Source organism: Heptranchias perlo, unplaced genomic scaffold, assembly GCF_035084215.1.
Source record: "Heptranchias perlo isolate sHepPer1 unplaced genomic scaffold, sHepPer1.hap1 HAP1_SCAFFOLD_55, whole genome shotgun sequence".
NCBI classification, from domain to species: Eukaryota; Metazoa; Chordata; class Chondrichthyes; order Hexanchiformes; family Hexanchidae; genus Heptranchias; species Heptranchias perlo.
The window spans coordinates 2,433,583-2,458,747 of record NW_027139570.1 but is presented as its reverse complement, the minus strand read 5'-3'; the positions used below and the strand labels follow the sequence as shown (position 1 = coordinate 2,458,747).

Below are 25,165 nucleotides of genomic sequence, written 5' to 3'. Positions count from 1 at the left end.
GAGGGTGGGGGGTGAGGGAGAATGAGAGAGAGCCCCTGACTTTCATCGGTTTTAGGTGGGTGAGGGGTAGGGGGAGAATGAGAGAGATCCCCTTACTTCAATCAATGATGGGTGGGGGGAGGGGTAGAGGGAGAATGAGAGAGAGACCCTTCCTTTAATCAGTGATGGTTGGGGGAGAGGGGAGAGGGAGAATGAGAGAGAGCCCCTTAATTTAATCAGTGACGGGCGGTGGGAGGGGGAGTGGGAGAGGGTGAATGAGAGGGAGCACCTTACTTTAATCAGTGATGGGCGGGGGGAGGGGGAGAGGGAGAATGAGAGAGAGCCCCTCACATTAATCAGTGATGGGTGGGGGGAGGGGTGAGAGGGAGAATGAGATAGAGCCCCTTACTTTAATCAGTGATGGGTGGGGGGAGAGGGAGCGGGAGAATGAGAGAGAGCCCTTACTTTAATCAGTGATGGGCGGGGGGCGGGGGAAGGGGGGGAGAGGCAGATTGAGAGAGTGCCCCTGACTTTGATCAGTGCTGGGTGGGGGAGGGTGAGAGGGAGAATGAGAGAGAGCCCCTTACTTTAATCAGTGATGGGTGGGGGGAGGGGAGATGTAGAATGAGAGAGAGCCCCTGACTTGAATCAGTGATGGGTGGGGGGAGTGTGGAGGGAGAATGAGAGAGAGCCCCTGACTTTAATCAATGTTGGGTGGAGGGAGGGGAGAGGGAGAATGAGTGAGAGCCCCTTACTTTAATCAGTGATGGTTGGGTTGAGGGGGTAGAGGGAGAATGAGAGAGAGCCCCTCACTTTAATCAGTGATGGGTGGGGGGAGAGGGTAGAGGGAGAATGAGAGAGAGCCCCTTACATTAATCAGTGATGTGTGGGGGGAGTGGGAGAGGGAAAATGAGAGAGAGACCCTGACTTTAATCAGTGATGGGAGGGGGAGAGGGAGAATGAGAGAGAGCCCCTTACTTTAATCAGTGATGGGCGGGGGGAGTGTGGAGAGGGAGAATGAGAGAGAGCCCCATACTTTAATCAGTGATGGGTGGGGGCAGGGGGAGAGTTCGAATGAGAGAGAGCCCCTGACTTTCATCAGTGAGGGGAGGGGGAGAGCGAGAATGAGAGAGAGCCTCTTCCTTTAATCAGTGAATGGCGGGGGGAGAGGGAGAATGAGAGAGAGACCCTTACTTTAATCAGTGATGGGCGGTGGGAGGGGGAGTGGGACAGGGAGAATGAGAGAGAGCCCCTTACTTTAATCAGCGATGGGTAGGGGGAGGGGGGAGAGGAAGATTGAGAGAGATCCCCTGACTTTAATCAGTGATGGGTAGGGGGGGAGGGTGAGAGGGAGAATGAGAGAGAGCCCCTGACTTTCATCAGTGAGGGGAGGGGGAGAGGGAGGATGAGAGAGAGCCTCTTCCTTTAATCAGTGAATGGCGGGGGAGAGGGATAATGAGAGAGAGACGCTTACTTTCAGCAGTGATGGGCGGTGGGAGGGGGAGTGGGAGAGGGAGAATGAGAGAGAGCCACTTACTTCAATCAGTGATGTGTGGGGGGAGGGGGAGAGGGAGAATGAGAGAGAGCCCCTTACTTTATTCCGCGATGGGTAGGGGGAGGGGGGAGAGGAAGAATGAGAGAGAGCCACTGACTTTAATCAGTGATGGGTAGGGGGGGAGGGGGAGGGGGAGAGGGAGAATGAGAGAGAGCCCCTTACTTTAATCAGTGATGGGTAGGGGGGGAGGGGGAGGGGGAGAGGGAGAATGAGAGAGAGCCCCTTACTTTAATCAGTGATGGGTGGGTGGAGGGGGAGAGGGAGAATGAGAGAGAGCCCCTTACTTCAATCAGTGATGGGTGGGGGGAGAGGGAGAATGAGAGAGAGCCACTTACTTTCATCAGTGATGTGTGGGGGAGGGGGGGAGGGAGAATGAGAGAGAGCCTCTTCCTTTAATCAGTGAATGGCGGGGGGAGAGGAGAATTAGAGAGAGCCCCTGACTTTAATCAGTGATGGGTGGGGGAGGGGGCAGAGGGAGAATGAGAGAGAGCCCCTTAGTTTAATCAGTGATGTGTGGGGGAGAGGGGAGAGGGAGAATGAGAGAGAGCCCCTTACTTTAATCAGTGATGAGCGGTGGGAGGGGGAGTGGGAGAGGGAGAATGAGAGGGAGCCACTTACTTTAATCAGCGATGGGCGGGGGGAGAGGTAGAATGACAGAGAGCCCCTGACTTTTATCAGTGATGGGTGGAGGGAGAGGGGAGAGGGAGAATGAGAGAGAGCCCCTGACTTTAATCAGTGATGGGTGGGGGGAGGGTGGGGGGTGAGGGAGAATGAGAGAGAGCCCCTGACTTTCATCGGTTTTAGGTGGGTGAGGGGTAGGGGGAGAATGAGAGAGATCCCCTTACTTCAATCAATGATGGGTGGGGGGAGGGGTAGAGGGAGAATGAGAGAGAGACCCTTCCTTTAATCAGTGATGGTTGGGGAGAGGGGAGAGGGAGAATGAGAGAGAGCCCCTTAATTTAATCAGTGACGGGCGGTGGGAGGGGGAGTGGGAGAGGGTGAATGAGAGGGAGCACCTTACTTTAATCAGTGATGGGCGGGGGGAGGGGGAGAGGGAGAATGAGAGAGAGCCCCTCACATTAATCAGTGATGGGTGGGGGGAGGGGTGAGAGGGAGAATGAGATAGAGCCCCTTACTTTAATCAGTGATGGGTGGGGGGAGAGGGAGCGGGAGAATGAGAGAGAGCCCCTTACTTTAATCAGTGATGGGCGGGGGGCGGGGGAAGGGGGGAGAGGCAGATTGAGAGAGTGCCCCTGACTTTGATCAGTGCTGGGTGGGGGAGGGTGAGAGGGAGAATGAGAGAGAGCCCCTTACTTTAATCAGTGATGGGTGGGGGGAGGGGAGATGTAGAATGAGAGAGAGCCCCTGACTTGAATCAGTGATGGGTGGGGGGAGTGTGGAGGGAGAATGAGAGAGAGCCCCTGACTTTAATCAATGTTGGGTGGAGGGAGGGGGAGAGGGAGAATGAGTGAGAGCCCCTTACTTTAATCAGTGATGGTTGGGTTGAGGGGGTAGAGGGAGAATGAGAGAGAGCCCCTCACTTTAATCAGTGATGGGTGGGGGGAGAGGGTAGAGGGAGAATGAGAGAGAGCCCCTTACATTAATCAGTGATGTGTGGGGGGAGTGGGAGAGGGAAAATGAGAGAGAGACCCTGACTTTAATCAGTGATGGGAGGGGGAGAGGGAGAATGAGAGAGAGCCCCTTACTTTAATCAGTGATGGGCGGGGGGAGTGTGGAGAGGGAGAATGAGAGAGAGCCCCATACTTTAATCAGTGATGGGTGGGGGCAGGGGGAGAGTTCGAATGAGAGAGAGCCCCTGACTTTCATCAGTGAGGGGAGGGGGGAGAGCGAGAATGAGAGAGAGCCTCTTCCTTTAATCAGTGAATGGCGGGGGGAGAGGGAGAATGAGAGAGAGACCCTTACTTTAATCAGTGATGGGCGGTGGGAGGGGAGTGGGACAGGGAGAATGAGAGAGAGCCCCTTACTTTAATCAGCGATGGGTAGGGGGAGGGGGGAGAGGAAGATTGAGAGAGATCCCCTGACTTTAATCAGTGATGGGTAGGGGGGGAGGGGGAGGGGGACGGGGAGAGGGAGAATGAGAGAGAGCCCTTACTTTAATCAGTGATGGGTGGGGGTGAGGAAGAGGGAGAATGAGAGAGAGCCCCTTACTTTAATGAGTGATGTGTGGGGGGAGTGGGAGAGGGAGAATGAGAGAGTGCCCCTGACTTTGATCAATGCTGGGTGGGTGAGAGGGAGAGGGAGAATGAGAGAGAGCATCTTAGTTTAATCAGTGAAGGGCGGGGGGAGAGGGGAGAGGGAGAATGAGAGAGAGCCGCTTACATTATTCAGTGATGGTGGGGTGGAGGGGAGAGAGGGAGAATGAGAGAGAGCCCCTTACTTTAATCAGTGATGGGCGGGGGGAAAGGGGAGAGGGAGAATGAGAGAGAGCCCCTTACTTTAATCAGTGATGGGCGGGGGGAAAGGGGAGAGGGAGAATGAGAGAGAGCCCCTCACTTTAATCAATGATGGATGGGGGGAGGGGGAGAGAGAGAATGAATGCGAGCCCCTTACTTTAATCAGTGATGGGTGGGGGTGAGGAAGAGGGAGAATGAGAGAGAGCCCCTTACTTTAATGAGTGATGTGTGGGGGGGAGTGGGAGAGGGAGAATGAGAGAGAGCCCCTTACTTTATTCAGCGATGGGTAGGGGGAGGGGGGAGAGGAAGAATGAGAGAGAGCCCCTGACTTTAATCAGTGACGGGTATGGCAGGGGAGGGGGAGGGGGAGGGGGAGGGGGAGGGGGAGGGGGAGGGGGAGGGGGAGGGGGAGGGGGAGGGGGAGGGGGAGAATGAGAATGAGAGAGAACCCCTTACTTAGATCAGTGATGGGTGGGGGGAGGGGGAGAGGGAGAATGAGAGAGAGCCCCTTACTTTAATCAGCGATGGGTGGGGGAGGGGGAGAGGGTGAGGGAGAGAGAGCCCCTTACTTTAATCAGTGATGGGTGGGGGAGGGGGAGAGGGAGAATGAGAGAGAGCCCCTTACTTTAATCAGTGATGGGCGGTGGGAGGGGGTGTGGTAGAGGGAGAATGAGAGGGAGCCACTTACTTTAATCAGCGATGGGCTGGGGTAGAGGAGAATGACAGAGACCCCTGACTTTGATCAGTGATGGGTGGGGGTGAGGGAGAGGGAGAATGAGAGAGAGCCCCTTACTTTAATCAGTGTTGGGTGGGGTGGGGAGAGAGGGAGAATGAGAGAGAGCCCCTTCCTTTAATGAGTGATGGGTAGGGGGGGAGAGGGAGGGGGAGAATGAGACAGAGCCCCTTCCTTTAATCAGTGATGGGTGGGGGGAGAGGGAGAGGGAGAATGAAGGAGAGCCCCTTACTTTAATCAGTGATGGGCGGGGGGGGGGGGGGGGTAGGGGGGAGAGGGAGAATGAGAGAGTGCCCCTGACTTTGATCAGTGCTGGGTGGGTGAGGGGGAGAGGGAGAATGAGAGAGAGCCCCTTACTTTAATCAGTGATGGGCGGGGGGGGGGAGGGGGAGAGGGAGAATGAGAGAGAGCCCCTCACTTTGATCAGTGATGGGTGGGGGTGAGGGAGAGGGAGAATGAGAGAGAGCCCCTTACTTTAATCAGTGTTGGGTGGGGTGGGGAGAGAGGGAGAATGAGAGAGAGCCCCTTCCTTTAATGAGTGATGGGTAGGGGGGCAGGGGGAGGGGGAGAATGAGACAGAGCCCCTTACTTTAATCAGTGATGGGTGGGGGAGAGGGAGAGGGAGAGGGAGAATGAGAGAGAGCCCCTTACTTTAATCAGTGATGGGCGGGGGGGGGGGGTAGGGGGGAGAGGGAGAATGAGAGAGTGCCCCTGACTTTGAACAGTGCTGGGTGGGTGAGGGGGAGAGGGAGAATGAGAGAGAGCCCCTTACTTTAATCAGTGATGAGTGGGGGAGAGGGGAGAGGGAGTATGAGAGAGAGCCCCTTACTTTAATCAGTGATGGGCGGTGGGAGGGGGAGTGGGAGAGGGAGAATGAGAGGGAGCCACTTACTTTAATCTGCGATGGGCTGGGGGAGAGGGAGAATGACAGAGACCCCCTGACTTTGATCAGTGATGGGTGGGGGTGATGGAGAGGGAGAATTAGAGAGAGCCCCTTACTTTAATCAGTGTTGGGTGGGGTGGGGAGAGAGGGAGAATGAGAGAGAGCCCCTTACTTTAATGAGTGATGTGTGGGGGGAGTGGGAGAGGGAGAATGAGAGAGTGCCCCTGACTTTGATCAATGCTGGGTGGGTGAGAGGGAGAGGGAGAATGAGAGAGAGAGCCCCTTACTTCCATCAGTGATGGGCGGGGGGGGGGGAGGGGGAGAGTGAGAATGAGAGAGAGCCCCTTACTTTCATCAGTGATGTGTGGGGGAGGGGGAGAGGGAGAATGAGAGAGAGCCCCTTACTTTAATCAGCGATGGGTGGGGGAGGGGGAGAGGGAGAGGGAGAGAGAGCCCCTTACTTTAATCAGTGATGGGTGGGGAGGGGGAGAGGGATAATGAGAGAGAGCCTCTTCCTTTAATCAGTGAATGGCGGGGGGAAAGGGAGAATGAGAGAGAGCCCCTTACTTTGATCAGTGATGGGCGGTGGGAGGGGGAGTGGGAGAGGGAGAATGAGAGGGAGCCACTTACTTTAATCAGCGATGGGCGGGGGGGAGAGGGAGAACGACAGAGACCCCCTGACTTTGATCAGTGATGGGTGGGGTGGGGAGAGAGGGAGAATGAGAGAGAGCCCCTTACTTTAATCAGTGATGGGAGGAGGGAGAGGGGAGAGGGAGAATGAGAGATAGACCCTCACTTTAATCAGTGATGGGCGGGGGGGAGGGGGAGAGGGAGAATGAGAGAGAGCCCCTGACTTTAATCATTGATGTTTTGGGACAGTGGGAGAGGGAGAATGAGAGAGAGCCCCTTACTTTATTCAGTGATGGGGAGGGGGAGTTGGAAGAGGAAGAATGAGAGAGAGCCCCTTACTTTCATCAGTGATGGGGAGTGGGAGAGGGAGAATGAGAATGAGAGAGAGCCCCTTACTTTCATCAGTGATGGGTGGGGGGAGAGGGAGAGGGAGAATGAGATAGCGCCCCTTAAATTAATCAGTGATGGGCGGGGATGAGAGGGAGAATGAGAGGGAGCCCCTTACTTTAATCAGTGATGGGCGGTGGGAGGGGAAGGGGGAGAGGGAGAATGACAGAGAGGCCCTTACTTTAATCAGTGATGGGTGGGGGGAGAGGGGAGAGGGAGAATGAGAGGGAGCCCCTTACTTTAATCAGTGTTGGGTGGGGTGGGGAGAGAGGGAGAATGAGAGAGAGCCCCTTACTTTCATCAGTGATGGGAGGGGGGAGGGGGCAGCGGTGTGAATGAGAGGGAGCCCCTTCCTTTCATCAGTGATGGGTGGAGGGAGAGGGGAGAGGGAGAATGAGAGAGAGCCCCTTACTTTAATCAGTGATGGGTGGAGGGAGAGGGGAGAGGGAGAATGAGAGAGAGAAGCTTACTTTAATCAGTGATGGGTGGGGGGAGGGGGAGGGGGAGAGGGAGAGGGAGAATGGGAGAGAACCCCTTCCTTTAATCAGTTTTAGGTTGGTGAGGGGGAGGGGGAGAATGAGAGAGAGCCCCTTTCTTTCATCATTGATGGGCGGGGTGGAGAGGGAGAATGAGAGAGAGTCCCTCACTTTAATCAGTGATGGGCGGTGGGAGGGGGGGAGAATGTAGAGAGCCCCTTCCTTTAATCAGTGATGGGTGGGGGGAGGGGTAGAGGGAGAATGAGAGAGAGCCCCTAACTTTAATCAGTGATGGGTGGGGGAGGGGGGACAGGGAGAATGAGAGGGAGCCCCTTCCTTTAATCATTGCTGGGTGGTGGGAGGGGGAGAGGGAGAATGAGAGAGAGCCCCTTACTTTAATCATTGATGGGAGGGGGAGGGGGAGAGGGAGAATGAGAGAGAGCCCCTTACTTTAATCATTGATGGGAGGGTGGAGAGGGAGAATGAGAGAGAGTCCCTAACTTTAATCAGTGATGGGCGGGGGGAGGGGGTGGGGGTGGGATAATGAGAGAGAGCCCCTTCCTTTAATCAGTGATGGGCGGGGGGGAGGGGGAGAGGGAGAATGAGAGAGAGCCCCTTACTTCAATCAGTGATGGGTGGGCGGAGGTGGGAGAGGGAGAATGAGAGAGAGCCCCTTCCTTTAATCAGTCATGGGCGGTGGGAGGGGGAGAGGGAGAATGACAGAGAGCCCCTTACTTTAATCAGTGTTGGGTGGGGGGAGGAGGGAGAGGGAGAATGAGAGAGAGCCCCTTACTTTAATCAGTGATGGGTGGGGTGAGAGGGAGAGGGAGATGGAGAGGGAGAATGAGAGAGAGCCCCTTACTTTAATCAGTGATGGGTGGGGGGAGTGGGAGAGGGAGAAGGAGAGAGATCACCTTACTTTGATCAGTGATGGGCGGGGGGTGAGGGAGAATGAGAGAGAGCCCCATACTTTAATCAGTGATGGGTGGGGGGAGGGGGAGAGGGAGAATGAGAGAGAGCCCCTTACTTTTATCAGTGATGGGAGGGGGGAGAGGGAGAAGGAGATAGAGACCCTTACTTTAATCAGTGATGGGTGGGGGAGGGGGGAGAGGGAGAATGAGAATGAGAGAGAGCCCCTTGCTTTCATCAGTGATGGGCGGGGGAGAGGGAGAGGGAGAATGAGAGAGAGCCCCTTTCCTTCATCAGTATTGGGTGGTGGGAGGGGGAGAGGGAGAATGAGAGAGAGCCCCTTACTTTAATCAGTGATGGGCGGGGGAGAGTGAGAGGGAGAATGAGAGAGAGCCCCTTCCTTTCATCAGTGATGGGTGGGGGGAGTGGGAGGGAGAGAATGAGAGGGAGCCCCTTGCTTTCATCAGTGATTGGTGGGGGAGGGGGAGGGGGAGAATGAGAGAGAGCCTCTTACTTTTATCAGTGATGTGTGGGGGAAGGGGGAGAATGAGAGAGAGCCCCTGACTTTCATCAGTGATGGTTGGCGCAGGGGGGGTGTGGGAGAATGAGTGAGAGCCCCTGACTTTAATCAGTGAAGGGCGGGGGGAGGGGGGAGAGGGAGAATGAGATAGAGCCCCTTATTTATTCAGTGATGGTGAGGGGGAGAGGGAGACTGAGAATGAGAGAGAGCATCTTAGTTTAATCAGTGAAGGCCGGGGTGAGAGGGGAGAGGGAGAATGAGAGAGAGCCGCTTACATTATTCAGTGATGGGTGGGGGGGAGGGGAGAGAGGGAGAATGAGAGAGAGCCCCTTATTTTAATCAGTGATGGGCGGGGGGAAAGGGGAGAGGGAGAATGAGAGAGAGCCCCTCACTTTAATCAGTGATGGATGGGGGGAGGGTGAGAGAGAGAATGAGAGAGAGCCCCTTACTTTAATCAGTGATGGGTGGGGGAGGGGGAGTGGGAGAATGAGAGAGAGCCCCTTACTTTAATCAGTGATGGGTGGGGGGAGGGGGTTGAGGGAGAATGAGAGAGAGACCCTTACTTTAATCAGTGATGGGTGTGGGAGACGGAGAATGAGGGAGTGCCCCTTACTTTAATCAGTGATGGGCGGGGGAAGGGGGGAGAGGGAGAATGATAGAGAGCCCCTTCCTTTAATCAGTGATGGGTGGGGGAGCAGGAGAATGACAGAAAGCCCCTTCCTTTCATCAGTGATGTGTTGGGGGAGGGAGGTGAGGGAGAATGACAGAGAGCCCCTTACTTTAATCAGTGATTGGAGGGGGAGGGGGGAGAGCGCGAATGACAGAGAGACCCTTACTTTAATCAGTGATGGGTGGGTGGAGGGGGGAGGGGGGAGTGGGAGAATGACAGAGAGCCCCTTACTTTGAACAGTGCTGGGCGGGGGGAGGCGGAGAGACGGAGAATGAAAGGTTGCCCCTTAATTTAAACAGTCCAAATTGTTTCCTAGTTTTTTGTAAAATACTGACTGTTTAGATTTCCCACATTCCTGATTTCATAGAATCATAGAATCATAGAAGTTGCAACATGGAAACAGGCCCTTCGGCCCAACATGTCCATGTCGCCCAGTTTGTACCACGAGCAAGTCCCAATTGCCTGCACTTGGCCCATACCCCGCTCTACCCATCTTACCCATGTCACTGTCCAAATGCTTTTTAAAAGACAAAATTGAACCCGCCTCTACTACTGCCTCTGGCAGCTCGTTCCAGACACTCAAAAACCGTTGAGTGAAAAAATTGCCCCTCTGGACCCTTTTGTATCTCTCCCCTCTCACCTTAAATCTATGCCCCCTCGTTATAGACTCCCCTACCTTTGGGAAAAGATTTTGACCATCGACCTTATCACTGCCCCTCATTATTTTATGGACTTCTATAAGATCACCCCTTAACCTCCTACTCTCCAGGGAAAAAAGTCCCAGTCTATCTAACCTCTCCCTATAAGTCAAACCATCAAGTCCCGGTCGCATCCGAGTAAATCTTTTCTGCATTCTTTAATAATATCCTTTCTATAATAGGGTGACCAGAACTGCACACAGTTTTCCAAGTGTGGCCTTACTCATGTCCTGTACAACTTCAACAAGACATCCCAACTCCTGTATTAAATGTTCTGACCAATGAAACCAAGCATGCCGAATGCCTTCTTCACCACCCGATCCACCTGTGACTCCACTTTCAAGGAGCTATGAACCTGTACTCCTAGATCTCTTTGTTCTATAAATCTCCCCAACGCCCTACCGTTAACGGAGTAGGTCCTGGCCCAATTCGATCCACCAAAATGCATCACCTCACATTTATCTAAATTAAACTCCATCTGCCATTCATCGGCCCATTGGCCCAATTCATCAAGGTCCCGTTGCAATCCCAGATAACATTCTTCACTGTCCACAATGCCACCAATCTTGGTGTTATCTGCAAATTTACTAACCATGCCTCCTAAATTCTCATCCAAATCATTGATATAAATAACAAACAACAGCGGAACCAGCACCGATCCCTGAGGCACACCGCTGGACACAGGCCTCCAGTTTGAAAAACAACCCTCTACAACCACCCTTTGTCTTCTGTCATCAAGCCAATTTTGTATCCAATTGGCTACCTCACCTTGGATCCCATGAGATTCAACCTTATGTAATAACCTACCATGCGGTACCTTGTCAAAGGCTTTGCTGAGGTCCATGTAGACCACGTCTACTGCACATCCCTCATCTATCTTCTTGGTTACTCCTTCAAAAAACTCAATCAAATTCGTGAGACATGATTTTCCTCTCACAAAACCATTCTGACTGTTCCTCATCAGTCCCTGCCTCTCCAAATGCCTGTATATCCTGTCCCTCAGAATACCCTCGAACAACTTACCCAGTGCAGATGTCAGGCTCACCGGTCTGTAGTTCCCAGGCTTTTTTTTTATTCGTTCACGGGATGTGGGCGTCGCTGGCAAGGCCGGCATTTATTGCCCATCCCTAATTGCCCTCGAGAAGGTGGTGGTGAGCCGCCTTCTTGAACCGCTGCAGTCCGTGTGGTGACGGTTCTCCCACTGTGCTGTTAGGAAGGGAGTTCCAGGATTTTGACCCAGCGACAATGAAGGAACGGCGATATATTTCTAAGTCGGGATGGTGTGTGACTTGGAGGGGAACGTGCAGGTGGTGTTGTTCCCATGCGCCTGCTGCTCTTGTCCTTCTAGGTGGTAGAGGTCGCGGGTTTGGGAGGTGCTGTCGAAGAAGCCTTGGCGAGTTGCTGCAGTGCATCCTGTGGATGGTGCACACTGCAGCCACAGTGCGCCGGTGGTGAAGGGAGTGAATGTTTCGGGTGGTGGATGGGGTGCCAATCAAGCGGGCTGCTTTGTCCTGGATGGTGTCGAGCTTCTTGAGTGTTGTTGGAGCTGCACTCATCCAGGCAAGTGGAGAGTATTCCATCACACTCCTGACTTGTGCCTTGTAGATGGTGGAAAGGCTTTGGGGAGTCAGGAGGTGAGTCACTCGCCGCAGAATACCCAGCCTCTGACCTGCTCTCGTAGCCACAGTATTTATATGGCTGGTCCAGTTAAGTTTCTGGTCAATGGTGACCCCCAGGATGTTGATGGTGGGAGATTCGGCGATGGTAATGCCGTTGAATGTCAAGGGGAGATGGTTAGACTCTCTCTTGTTGGAGATGGTCATTGCCTGGCACTTATCTGGCGCGAATGTTACTTGCCACTTCTGAGCCCAAGCCTGGATGTTGTCCAGGTCTTGCTGCATGCAGGCTCGGACTGCTTCATTATTTGAGGGGTTGCGAATGGAACTGAACACTGTGCAGTCATCAGCGAACATCCCCATTTCTGACCTTATGATGGAGGGAAGGTCATTGATGAAGCAGCTGAAGATGGTTGGGCCTAGGACACTGCCCTGAGGAACTCCTGCATCAAAGTCCTGGGGCTGAGATGATTGGCCTCCAACAACCACTACCATCTTCCTGTGTGCTAGGTATGACTCCAGCCACTGGAGAGTTTTCCCCCTGATTCCCATTGACTTCAATTTTACTAGGGCTCCTTGGTGCCACACTCGGTCAAATGCTGCCTTGATGTCAAGGGCAGTCACTCTCACCTCACCTCTGGAATTCAGCTCTTTTGTCCATGTTTGGATCAAGGCTGTAATGAGATCTGGAGCCAAGTGGTCCTGGCGGAACCCAAACTGAGCATCGGTGAGCAGGTTATTGGTGAGTAAGTGCCGCTTGATAGCACTGTCGACGACACCTTCCATCACTTTGCTGATGATTGAGAGTAGACTGATGGGACGGTAATTGGCCAGATTGGATTTGTCCTGCTTTTTGTGGACAGGACATACCTGGGCAATTTTCCACATTGTCGGGTGGATGCCAGTGTTGCAGCTGTACTGGAACAGCTTGGCTCGAGGCGCAGCTCGTTCTGGAGCACAAGTCTTCAGCACTACAGCTGGGATGTTGTCGGGGCCCATCGCCTTTGCTGTATCCAGTGCACTCAGCCGTTTCTTGATATCACGTGGAGTGAATCGAATTGGCCGAAGACTGGCTTCCGTGATGGTGGGGATATCGGGAGGAGGCTGAGATGGATTATCCACTCGGCACTTCTGGCTGAAGATGGTTGCAAACGCTTCAGCCTTGTCTTTTGCACTCACGTGCTGGACTCCGCCATCATTGAGAATGGGGATGTTTGCAGAGCCTCCTCCTCCCGTTAGTTGTTTAATTGTCCACCACCATTCACAACTGGATGTGGCAGGACTGCAGAGCTTTGATCTGATCCGTTGGTTGTGGAATCGCTTAGCTCTGTCTATAGCATGTTGCTTCCGCTGTTTAGCATGCATGTAGTCCTGAGTTGTAGCTTCACCAGGTTGGCACCTCATTTTTAGGTACGCCTGGTGCTGCTCCTGGCATGCTCTTCTACACTCCTCATTGAACCAGGGTTGATCCCCTGGCTTGTTGGTAATGGTAGAGTGAGGAATATGCCGGGCCATGAGGTTACAGATTGTGCTGGAATACAATTCTGCTGCTGCTGATGGCCCACAGCGCCTCATGGATGCCCAGTTTTGAGCTGCCAGATCTGTTCTGAATCTATCCCATTTAGCACGGTGGTAGTGCCACACAACACGTTGGATGGTGTCCTCAGTGCGAAGACGGGACTTCATCTCCACGAGGACTGTGCGGTGGTCACTCCTACCAATACTGTCATGGACATATGCATTTGCGACAGGTAGATTGGTGAGGACGAGGTCAAGTAAGTTTTTCCCTCGTGTTGGTTCGCTCACCACCTGCCGCAGGCACAGTCTAGCAGCTATGTCCTTCAGGACTCGGCCAGCTCGGTCAGTCGTGGTGCTACCGAGCCACTCTTGGTGATGGACATTGAAGTCCCCCACCCAGAGTATATTTTGTGCCCTTGCTACCCTCAGTGCTTCCTCCAAGTGGTGTTCAACATGGAGGAGGACTGATTCATCAGCTGAGGGAGGACGGTAGGTGGTAATCAGCAGGAGGTTTCCTTGCCCATGTTTGACCTGATGCCATGAGATTTCATGGGGTCCAGAGTCAATGTTGAGGACTCCCAGGGCCACTCCCTCCTGACTGTATATCACTGTACCGCCACCTCTGGTGGGTCTGTCCTGCCGGTGGGACAGGACATACCCAGGGATGGTGATGGAAGAGTCTGGGACGTTGGCTGAAAGATATGATTGTGTGAGTATGGCTATGTCAGGCTGTTGCTTGACTAGTCTGTGGGACAGCTCTCCCAATTTTGGCACAAGTCCCCAGATGTTAGTAAGGAGGACCTTGCAGGGTCGACTGGGCTTGGTGTTTTGCCGTTGTCGTGTCCGGTGCCTAGTCGTCCGATGCCGGGTGGTCCGTCCGGTTTTATTCTTATTATGACTTTTCGTAGCGAGATTTTACAACTGAGTGGCTTGCTAGGCCATTTCAGAGGGCAATTAAGAATCAACCACATTGCTGTGGGTCTGGAGTCACATATAGGCCAGACCGGGTAAGGACGGCAGGTTTCCTTCCCTAAAGGACATTAGTGAACCAGATGGGTTTTTACGACAATCTGGTAGTTTCATGCTTTTCCCTGCCGCCCTTCTTAAACAAAGGCACAACATTTGCTACCCTCCAATCTTTAGGCACCTCACCTGTAGCTGTCGATGATTCAAATATCTCTGCTCGGGGACCCGCAATTTCCTCCCTAACCTCCCATAACGTCCTGGGATACATTTCATCAGGTCCCGGAGATTTATCTACCTTGATGCGCGTTAAGACTTCCAGCACCTCCCTCTCTGTAATATGTACACTCCTCAAGACATCACAATTTATTTCCCCAAGTTCCCTCACATCCATGGCTTTCTCAACTGTAAATACCGATGTGAAATATTCATTCAGGATCTCACCCATCTCTTGTGGTTCCGCACATAGATGACCTTGTTTATCCTTAAGAGGCCCGACTCTCTCCCCAGTTACTCTTTTGCCCTTTATGTACTTGCAGAAGCTCTTTGGATTCTCCTTTGCCTTATCTGCCAAAGCAATCTCATGTCCCCTTTTTGCCCTCCTGATTTCTCTCTTAACTCTACTCCGGCAATCTCTATACTCTTCAAGGGATCCACTTGATCCCAGCTGCCTCTGCATGTCATATGCCTCCTTCTTTTTGAATAGGGCCTCAATCTCCCGAGTCATCCAAGGTTCTCTACTTCTACCAGCCTTGCCCTTCACTTTATAAGGAATGTGCTTACCCTGAACCCTGGTTAACACACTTTTGAAAGCCTCCCACTTACCAGACGTCCCTTTGCCTGCCAAGAGACTCTCCCAATCAACTTCTGAAAGTTCCTGTCCAATACCATCAACATTGGCCTTTCCCCAATTTAGAATTTTAACTTTTGGGCCAGACCTATCATTCTCCATAGCTATCTTAAAACTAATGGAATTATGATCACTGGTCCCAAAGTGATCCCTCACTAACACTTCTGTCACCTGCCCTTCCTTATTTCCCAAGAGGAGGTCAAGTTTTGCCCTCTCTCTCGCCGGCCATCCACATACTGAATGAGAAATTCCTCCTGAATACACTCAACAAATTTCTCTCCATCCAAGCCCATCATGCTATGGCTGTCCCAGTCAATGTTGGGAAAGTTAAAGTCCCCTACTATTACCACCCTATTTTTCTTGCAGCTGTCTGTAATCTCCTTACATATTTGCTCCTCAATTTCCCGTTGACTATTTGGGTGTCTGTAGTACAATCCTGTCAAAGTGATCTTTCCCTTCATATTTTTCATTTCTACCCATATAGACTCAGTGGGCGAACCCTCGGATATATCCCCTCTCACTACTGCCGTGATGTTCTCCCTAATCAAGAACGCAACCCCCCCTCCTCTCTTACCTCCTGCTCTATCTTTCCTATAGCATCTGTACCCTGGAACATTGAGCTGCCAGTCCTGCCCCTCCCTTAGCCATGTTTCAGTAATATCTATAACATCCCAGTCCCATGTGCCCATCCATGCCCTGAGTTCATCTGCCTTGCCCATCAGACTTCTTGCATTGAAATAAATGCAGTTTAATCTAGACTTCCCTTGGTCTTTGCCCTGCTTTCTCAGACCATCTGTCCGGTCATGTTCTGTACACTCTCCCTTACTGCCTTTTGTTTCTGTCACCACTTTACTTCCCACTGACTTCCTGCATCGGTTCCCATCCCACTGCAACATTAGTTTAAACCCTCCCCAACAGCACTAGCAAACACTCCCCCGAGGACATTGGTTCCAGTCCTGCCCAGATGCAGACCGTCCAATTTGTCCTGGTCCCACCTCCCCCAGAACCGGTTCAAATGGCCCAGGAATTTGAATCCCTCCCTCTTGCACCATCTCTCAAGCCACGTATTCATCCTAGCTATCCTGTCATTCCTACTCTGACTAGCCCGTGGCACTGGTAGCAATCCTGAGATTACTACCTTTGTGGTCCTACTCTTTAGTTTAACTCCTACCTCCCTAAATTCAGCTTGTAGGACCTCATCCTGTTTTTTACCTATATCGTTGGTGCCTATATGCACCACGACAACTGGCTGTTCACCCTCCCCCTCCAGAATGTCCTGCAGCCGCTCCGAGACATCCCTGACCCTTGCACCAGGGAGGCAACATACCATCCTGGTGTCTTGGTTGCGTCCGCAGAAACGCCTGTCTATTCCCCTTACAATCGAGTCCCCATATCACGAGAGCTCTGCCACTCTTTTTACTGCCCTCCTGTGCAGCAGAGCCAGCCACGGTGCCATGAACCTGGCCACTGCCACCTTCCCCTGGTGAGCCATCTCCCACAACAGTATCCAAAACGGTATACCTGTTTTGGAGGGAGATGACCGCAGGGGACCCCTGCACTGCCTTCCTACCCTTCCTCTGTCTGTTGGTCACCCATTCACTATCTCCCTCAGTAATTTCCATTGACTTCAGTAACATTAACTTCCAGCGAATATCCTGCAATTTTCTGCGTCTGGCCCGAGGAACTTCAAATCTCGGTTTGTTCTTCTTCGAGCAGGTTAAGTGGAGATTTCATAGTGGAGTTTTGATTGGGTAGATATGGAGAAACTGTTTCCACTGGCAGGAGGGTCGCTAACCAGAGGACGCAGATTGATGAGAATTGGCAATAAAGCCAGGGGGGAGATGATTGGAATTTTCTTTACGCAGCGAGTTTTTCTGATCTGGAACCGAATGCCTGATAGGGCTGTGGAAGCAGATTCGTGTTTAAAATCTACCCCAATGACTCTGTCTATAACCGATGCTCTGTCTGTCCAGTCGCTCGCGGTGAACAAATTTGTTTAGTAACTTTCAAAATGGAATTGGATAAACACTTGTAAAGGAGAAAGGTTGCAGGACCATTGGGAAAGTGCAGGGGAGTAGGATTAAATGGATAGCTCTTTCAAAGAGCCAGCACAGACAGCAGGGGCCGAATGGTCTCCTTCTGTTCTGTCTGCTTCAAATCAATGGGGGGATTGTAAATCGAAGCATTTACATAATTTGAGCACTTAATACGAAACTTAACTCGCATCAAAACCACGTGAATCATCAGGTAGGAAGAGTAAAGGCAACGCGAGGTTTCGGGTTATGCGCCTCACGATCTTAAAATGTCAGTAACATTCAGCGGAAGAGGTGACAGCGAGGTTGATGTGCGCTGACACGCCCTGGAGGGCTCCACTCAGATTGTGTCGAGCGGAGAGGAAGGCGGGGAGATCAACCGAATCCACGAGTACCACAGTCCTGACTGGGGACAGGGAGAGCAAGGCGGGGAGATCAGCCGAATCCCCCAGTACCAGAGTCTTCACTGGGTACAGGGAGAGCAAGGCGGGGAGATCAGCAGTATCCCCGAATATCAGAATCTTCACTGGGGACAGGGAGAGCAAGGCGGAGAGATCAGCCGAATCCCCGAGTACCAGAGTCCTGACTGGGGACAGCGAGAGCAAGGCGGGGAGATCAGCCGAATCCCCGACGATCAGAGTCCTGACTGGGGACAGGGAGAGAAAGGCGGGGAGATCAGCCAAATCCCCGAGTATCAGAGTCCTGACTGGGGACAGGGAGATTAAGGCGGGGGATCAGCCGAATCCCCGAGTACCAGGGTCTTCACTGGGGACAGGAGCCGTGCGGACCAGATCTCATGTCGCTTCAGTCTTTTCATTGGATGAATTGGGTGAGTGACTGAGAATGTCTCAGAGTGGGGGATTATATCGAAGGAAACACATTTCTGCATTAAGTGCAGAGCTCGTCGCACACACGGTTCTGGGTAGAACCGGATGGTGATCAGAATGAAAGATAAAACCTTATGCAGAGAATTAATCAACACCAAATGCCGTTGATCCCATTATTCTCAGGTGAATGTTAGGATCGAATTGAAACCCAGAGCTCCTTTAATCAGAACACAGTGGAATTGAATAAACCTTCTTGTAAAAAAAACAAATTGAAGGGGGAACTGAGAGGGTTTCAAAATGTCTGCCCCTGAGTGACACAAAGTAAAAGCAACATGCTGAAACTTGCAGAGACAGAGGCGAACGGTTTCCGTTTTTGGGAACTCACTTCCTCCAACTTTTCATCGATAAGAGCAAGAGGTTTTTGTACTTTGCACGTTGTCTGCACTTGCTTTGTCTGATTCAACGTTTGATATGGAAAAGTATCTTCTGGAAATTTAACTTGTTAAATACCGGTCTGTGTAGGATTTTAGAAGTGGTTGATGGTTAAAGGTTAGATTTCATCATCCTGCTGCTTCTCCCCAACAGAAAATACACACAGATACTCTGTCACTCATTGATATACAGAGGCATCCTCTGTCTCCCTCTCTCACACACACACTCACTCTTTTCTCTTTCTCTCTCCTCTCTCTGCCTCTCACATACGCACACACTCAGTCAGTCCCTTACTGATACACTTTGTGTCTCCCTCCATCACATATACACACACCTGCTCAGAGTCACTCAGATATACAGATGCATCCTCTCTCTCTCGCTCTGTCTCTCTCATAGACACATAAACGCACATTAAGAGTCTCACAGTTATACAGAGGCATCCATTGTCTCTCTCTCATACTTATACAATCCTCAGTTGCCCACTGATAAAATCTGTTTCACGCTCCCTCTCTCATATACGCACACACATTCAGATTCATTCATTGATACAGATACGCAAGCACTTCCCCTATCTCTCTCTATCAAACACACAAAGAGTCACTGACTGATATACACACGCCTCCTCTCTCTCTCATATGGTGCACTGCCATCGTTTGGGGTCGGTGTGCCCTCGAGTGCCTGCCCCGCCTCTTGTGTAAACTGTCATCCTGTGGTAACACAGTGCCCTCCCCGCTCCGTTGTATCAGACACGGGAGAATTTCATCCTTGGGTGACACCGTGCCCTCGCTAATGTGTGAGTTCTTCGATCATATCCATTGTGTTTGGAGAGTGGCCCCGAGAAATCTTTCAATTCCAATTCCCCATCAACTATTGATATTTTTGGGGATAGTGATTTGATTTATCCTAAAACTAAGAGTGGGCCATATTTGTCCACACGTTCTACTTCAAATCATTCACTTACTGATCCTGATTTTATCTAATCAGAAATATTTTATTACAGGCATGTGAATGAGTTGTAATCTATCGTCCAGTTGTGTACATCAATGACCATTTATAGCAAAATAAAAACTAGTTAATTGCTGAGAGCTTCTATTTTCTCTTGTTCTCTTAAATATGGTCAACGTTCCCTCCACATTCCCACACTGAGGTGTTGTTATTACAGATAATAATTATTTGACGGTTAAATATTCCAAATAAAAGCTCTCACTTGTAGTTACAAACGTTCCGTCCCCACCCCCACATGCCATAACTTTGGAATTTGCAGCTAACTGGAGAAACATCCAGCCTCTGAGTCAGGAACTGTCAATTCAAGACGGTTAGAAACCCAGTCCACAGCTGTGAACAGGACTTTTACTCATTGGAGTGTCCACAATAAACAGTAACACTCAAAGCAGGGGAAATCTCTTCTTTCTGTGATAAATCAGTCCCATGTTATGTTATGTAAATATTCAGTGAAGTGAACTCACTAAAATAGTCACACTTCCCAGTCACGGTGTTGGGGCAGTACAGCTGCCTTCTGTGGGTCGAACCATGTCGCTGAGGATATTGTCCCATCAACTCTCCCTGTTTGTCGATGATGCCACTAAAATACACTTGGAAATTGGGAATCTGGCCCATGGATGGAGTTCAGCCAGAAAATATAAAGGAATGGCCACTGATTCAAAAATAGCAAATGTGATCCCCAAAACAGGGGCAGGACATGGAGAAGGAATTGCCTCTAACTGGGGCTGGAGAATGAAACGATCACATATTGTGGTCGGGGTGGTAAAGAGACATGGAATGTGGAACAGAGTTCATCAAACAGTTTGTTCATTCAATCAAATATTTGTTATTCAATTGTTTAAGTTTCAATTACTTTTATTTTAATTAAACATTCGAGGAAAAGTGCACATTACATTCTACTTCACACCGTCAATATTGGTCTCATTTTCTGCCCTGCCATCATTAGATCTCCCGGTGAATGACGGAGTGATTGCGAAAAGTTCACAGCTGGAAGTAAACAGGGATTGTCGACTGAGGAACAACAGCAGGTGAATCAGCACAGGATTGAGAGAGCAGCAACCAGAGAGAACCCTTCCGATTCAAAGAGCTTCCATAGATCGACTGGGGAGAAAGGTAAGAGAAAGTCCCATTTCCTCAGATAAACACTGGTCCTGTCGACAGTCCAGAAATGTTACAAGGTAAGGGGGGAAATGGTGAGAATGAGACTGGGAGAGTCTGATAACCGAGTACAATTATCCAGCATGAGGCCGTGCAATGAAATGTGAAGTGAGATCAGTTTCTGTCTCAAAACACACAGTCACAAATGAATCTTATGTGTGTTTTAGAGTGAAGGGGTCTGATCTAAGAGGTGACTCCAGTCTGAGGGACAGCCCAGCAGATATATAGTGTCTCCCCGCGTCCAGCACCAACTCGGAAAGAACCCGTCTTTATGGTCCCCATAATATCGATATTACACTCTGTGTTAATGTAGTACCAATGTAACGAATCTTACAACACCAGGTTATAGTCCAACAGCTTTATTTTAAAATCATAAGCTTTCGGAGGCTTTCTCCTTCGTCAGGTGAGTGTCGGAATCCTTGAACATTACCGCATTTATGGTCACAGAACAATGCCTGGGTGATTGCAGATAATCTTTCCAACTGCCCGTTGTCAAGACAATCAACGGGATTGAACAGTGTTCAGACAGTGAAACATTAGGTACCAGACTACTGAATATAGAGTTGGAAAGATTATCTGTAATCACCAGGCATTGTTCTATGACTATCAATGCTGTACCTTCCGTGGAATCCCACACTCAGCTGACGAAGGAGAAAGCCTCCGAAAGCTTGCGATTTTCAAATAAATCTGTTGGACTATAACCTGGTGTTGTAAGATTCGTTACATTTGTACACCCCAGTCCATCACCGGCATCTCCACATCAATGTAGTACCAAACAGCGTTACCGAATTGAAATATATTTCATATCCAGCTATCAAAATAAATCATCTTGCAATTCTGAACTGGATGCGAAGTTTTACACAATGTTATTTCCTATCAGTAAATCTATTTCTGGATTTCACGTTTGCAGTTCAATTAAATTATTATCATTTCAATATAAATTGGTGATAAAATGATGGGGAAATTTTATTTTTAATAAAGATTTGTAAAATTTCTTCCATTTGATTATTTTGTGGGTTGTGTCAGAATAAAGACCATCCGAAAACCGATTTCTTCGACCAAAATGATGGCCATTTTCATTCTGATTCGGCTTCTGTGATGCACCTTGGGATGTTTTTTCGAGGTTAAAGGTTCTGTGGCAATGCAAGTTGTTGCTGTTGTGTGCTTTTATACTAGTGTCAGTGTGAGTGAAACAGCAGCAACTGAATTTTACAAAATCCCAAACTTGGTTATAAATTAATGCCGGTGAATAACTTCAACTATAGTTTGGAGAAATTACTGATCCGAGACATAATCACTTTTACATTTCCACAGTGATGAAAGGAAAGGACATTGACTGATAGTTTGATTGGTCGGCACGTCCGTGAGATACACGCACACAGCGAGACACACACAGGTGATTGTATAAAAACAGTACAATCTGCCACTTGACGATTTATGGTGTTTATTGAGATTGTAAGAACCCTGGCGACATTCCATAAATTAGGACTGTGCATCACCGAAATGTTTAAAGTTACACAATTCATAACATTAATATTAGAACAGTGGTAAATCTCCTCACCTCTTACAGTGCTCATTAGTGTTAATATTAGAACAGTGGTAAATCTCCTCACCTCCTACAGTGCTCATTAGTGTTAATATTAGAACAGTGGTAAATCTCCTAAACTCCTACAGTGCTCATTAGTGTTAATATTAGAACAGTGGTAAATCTCCTCACCTCCTAAAGTGCTCATTACTGTTAATGTTAGAACAGTGGTAAATCTCCTTACCTCCTAAAGTGCTCATTACAGTTAATAATTGAACAGTGATAAATCTTACCTCCGACAGTGCTCACTAGTGTTAATATTAGAACAGTGGTAAATCTTCTCACCTCCTACTGTGCTCATTAATCAGCTGCTGACACCATGAGGAATGTGATGAATATTTTCTAACAGAAGCACCAACTAGGACACATCTCCATGAACACACGCACACTGTCACTGCCCATACAGACCAGAGGAATCACACTCTGCTATATATTGTATATGTGGATAGATATCATATTCATAAAGTAACAGGATTTAAAATCAAAACTCAACAAATCAAAAATACCAAATACTTATGTGAATAAAATAATACAATATCACCAGACTGTGTTAAACCGAGTGAAGGGTCATTTAATTCACCAATGATCACCCTGCTCCATATTTCCTTCCAGAATATTAACTACCTGAGGAATAAAGCTGTTTTTGATCTGCAATGTGCGAGTGAAGCTTACAAATGGGCCCTCCCAGTGCAGAGTCTCGGCCGACAGTAACTGGGTTGTGGAGATCAGCGGGACTTACTGGATTTCACGGGGCAGCTGTCTGTGTCACACCAGATGTGGAGTGTTGATCATAACACTCAGGAAATGCTCGATATTAGAGATAACAGCTGTTGCACTGATGGGGGAAGAGGGGCTTTGTAACATGTTTAACAAGGGAACGCTCTCCTGCTCATTTTAATATTTCTGTCTAACTCTCCTATTAATATTATATTTATTACAGAGCATCAGAATCTGGGAATTTGTCACCACCATGGCTGAAGTTTCAAACAGGGGAGAAAAGCCAACATCTTCAACAAGAATGAGAATGGACACAGGTAGGTTCAGCAAATTCTTCAAAATTGAATTTCTGTCCTGACAAAGGGTCCAGATCACGAGCAAGAACCTGCAGCTCACACTGGAAGAGGTAACTGCGCAGATACTGTGAAGATAGGGGGAAGTGAGTTACCATCTCGAGGGACAGTGCAGTCACAGGTGGAGGGATCTCCTGAGTATTGGAACTGTCCAATAGATACCTGGTGTTGGGGACTGTAAGGTGGTTAGAGACAGTGACTCAGAGGATGGTCTTCCTGAGTAACAGTGTGAGATCGGGCAGCAGGGGGACACCCCGCGTGGGGCAGGGGGTGAGAGGCAGGTGGGTCACAGGAATGGTGGAATGATAGTGGTGGGATATTCCATAGTCAGGGAATACACAGACTCTTCTGTAGCACTGAGCAGGTCCCGAATGGTAAGTTGCCTCCCTGGTGTCAGAGGGAAGAACATCCTGGAACAGGTGGGACCATCTCTGGGATGGAAACGAGAGCAGTGAATAGTTATGGTCGGAATCAATAACACGGAGAGAAATACATTTATGGTGGGAATATTAAGGCTCAGGGTCTAAACTAAAAACAAGGCCTCTCGCTGGTGATCTCCGAATTGGTTTGCACTGGGCTGCTTAAGGAGGTAGGCAAATGTGTGGCTGCAGGGCTGTAGCAGGAGGGAAGAGTACACGGTCTTCGGGACAAGAGTGAGTTCAGGGAGAAGGGAAGGGACAGTCACGGTCTGAACCGACCAACAATAGTTTTACAGACTGGGTGAATGGAGCAGGAGGGAAGGGTTCACGGTCTTGGGGACTGGAGCGAGTTCAGGGAGAAGGGAAGGGACGGTCACGGTCTGAACTGACCAACAATGGTTTTACAGACTGGGTGAATGGAGCAGGAGGGAAAGGTTCACGGTCTTGGGGACTGGCGTGAGTTCAGCGAGAAGGGAAGGGAAGGGACGGTCACGGTCTGAACCGACCAACAATGGTTTTACAGACTGGGTGAATGGAGCAGTGGGAGGGTTTCAGCTGATATGACTGGAGGATGGGGAAACTCCGGATCTGAGACAAGAGAGTGGAATTAATGAAACCTGGAGCAGGAACGAAGATTTATGAAACAGTGAAAAGTTATTAGCAGGTAAAAAGGAAGGTGGTTTTGAAATATTGAGGGAGAAAGTCACTTGGTATTAAAAAAAACAAGAAACGAAAATGGGTCAACATTACAAAAAATCGGAGTTAGGATTGTGTGTTATGTCTGTGAATAAACAAATCATTCCAAACACATTCGGAAAATCAGAAACATGACAGATGTGATCTAGTATCTGTAAGACAGGGCCAGAGTTCACACAAGGCTCAGAGCGAAATGCTCCTGGTTATAACATTTTGAGGGGAGAGAAAAATACCCCTGGTCTTCAGTATTAATAAAGGTTCTATGACAGAGCTGGAACAATAACAAATTGTGTTTATGTTGCAAATTTAATGTAGTAAAACGACCCAGGGTGTGTGACGGGAGCGATTATCAAACACAATTTGTCACTGAATCTAATAAGGAGATATGAGGACAGGAGACAAAAAGCTTGGACAAAGAGGTAGGTTTTAAGAAGAGTCTTAAAGGAGGACAGAGGGATGGAGAGGTGTAGAACATAAGGCTGTTCCAGGGAGCTGTGTTAAGATAGAATCCATATGTACACAGTTAAGTAATAGGAAGGGAAATAGCACAATTCTCGGTGGGTTTTGCAGGCCAGCAATCAGTGGAGGTGAGATAGAGGGGAACTGGGGGAAACTAGTTGTGGATGAAGGTTTGGGGAGATACAAAATATTTCCTTTAATTTCTAAAAATGATGGTGGAAGTGGAAGTGTTGGTGCACTAGAAGAGGATGTGGGCCCATAATTAGAGAAGGATTTGGATCTGAGAAACTTCGCTGAGGTGGATAAATCACTGGGCCCAGAGATAACACACCAGAGGCTGTTAAAGGAAGTTAGAGAGGAGATAGGAGGGACCCTGACCACAATTTCTCAATCCTCGATTGTTATCAAAAATATCCAGGTAGACTGAAGGAGCCCAAGTAATATGTCTGGTAAAATAAGGAGAGAGGCTCAACGGTAACTGGAGACCAATTAGTCTCTGTCAGTAGTGGGCAAACTCCTCGAATCTGTAATTCCAGGTAAAATTAGTGAACATTTAGAGATACAGGGGAAGATCAGGGGGGGGGGGGGGGGGCGGCAGGAACTGATTCGCTGCAGACAAGCCGTATTTGACAAATTTAATACAGCTTTGTTGAGAGGTGACCATATAGATGGATGGGATGCAG

At 49.7% G+C, this 25,165-nt stretch overlaps 1 protein-coding gene across 4 annotated transcripts in view; it reads left to right on the top strand.

Moving 5' to 3' along the window:
• The window catches only part of LOC137315448 (NACHT, LRR and PYD domains-containing protein 3-like), a 75,714-nt gene that overhangs the window by 33,990 nt on the left and 16,559 nt on the right, over positions 1-25,165 (top strand). The window contains exons 1-3 of one of the 4 annotated variants that reach the window (XM_067980126.1): positions 17,190-17,663; positions 20,042-20,208; positions 22,779-22,872. In XM_067980126.1, the coding sequence (XP_067836227.1) occupies positions 22,809-22,872 (64 nt within the window). In that variant the 5' untranslated portion in view covers positions 17,190-17,663; positions 20,042-20,208; positions 22,779-22,808. Of the gene's footprint in view, positions 1-17,189; positions 17,664-20,041; positions 20,209-21,319; positions 21,650-22,778; positions 22,873-24,338; positions 24,443-25,165 lie in introns of those variants that run through there. The other 3 variants (XM_067980125.1, XM_067980127.1, XM_067980128.1) reach the window with 3 other exon arrangements.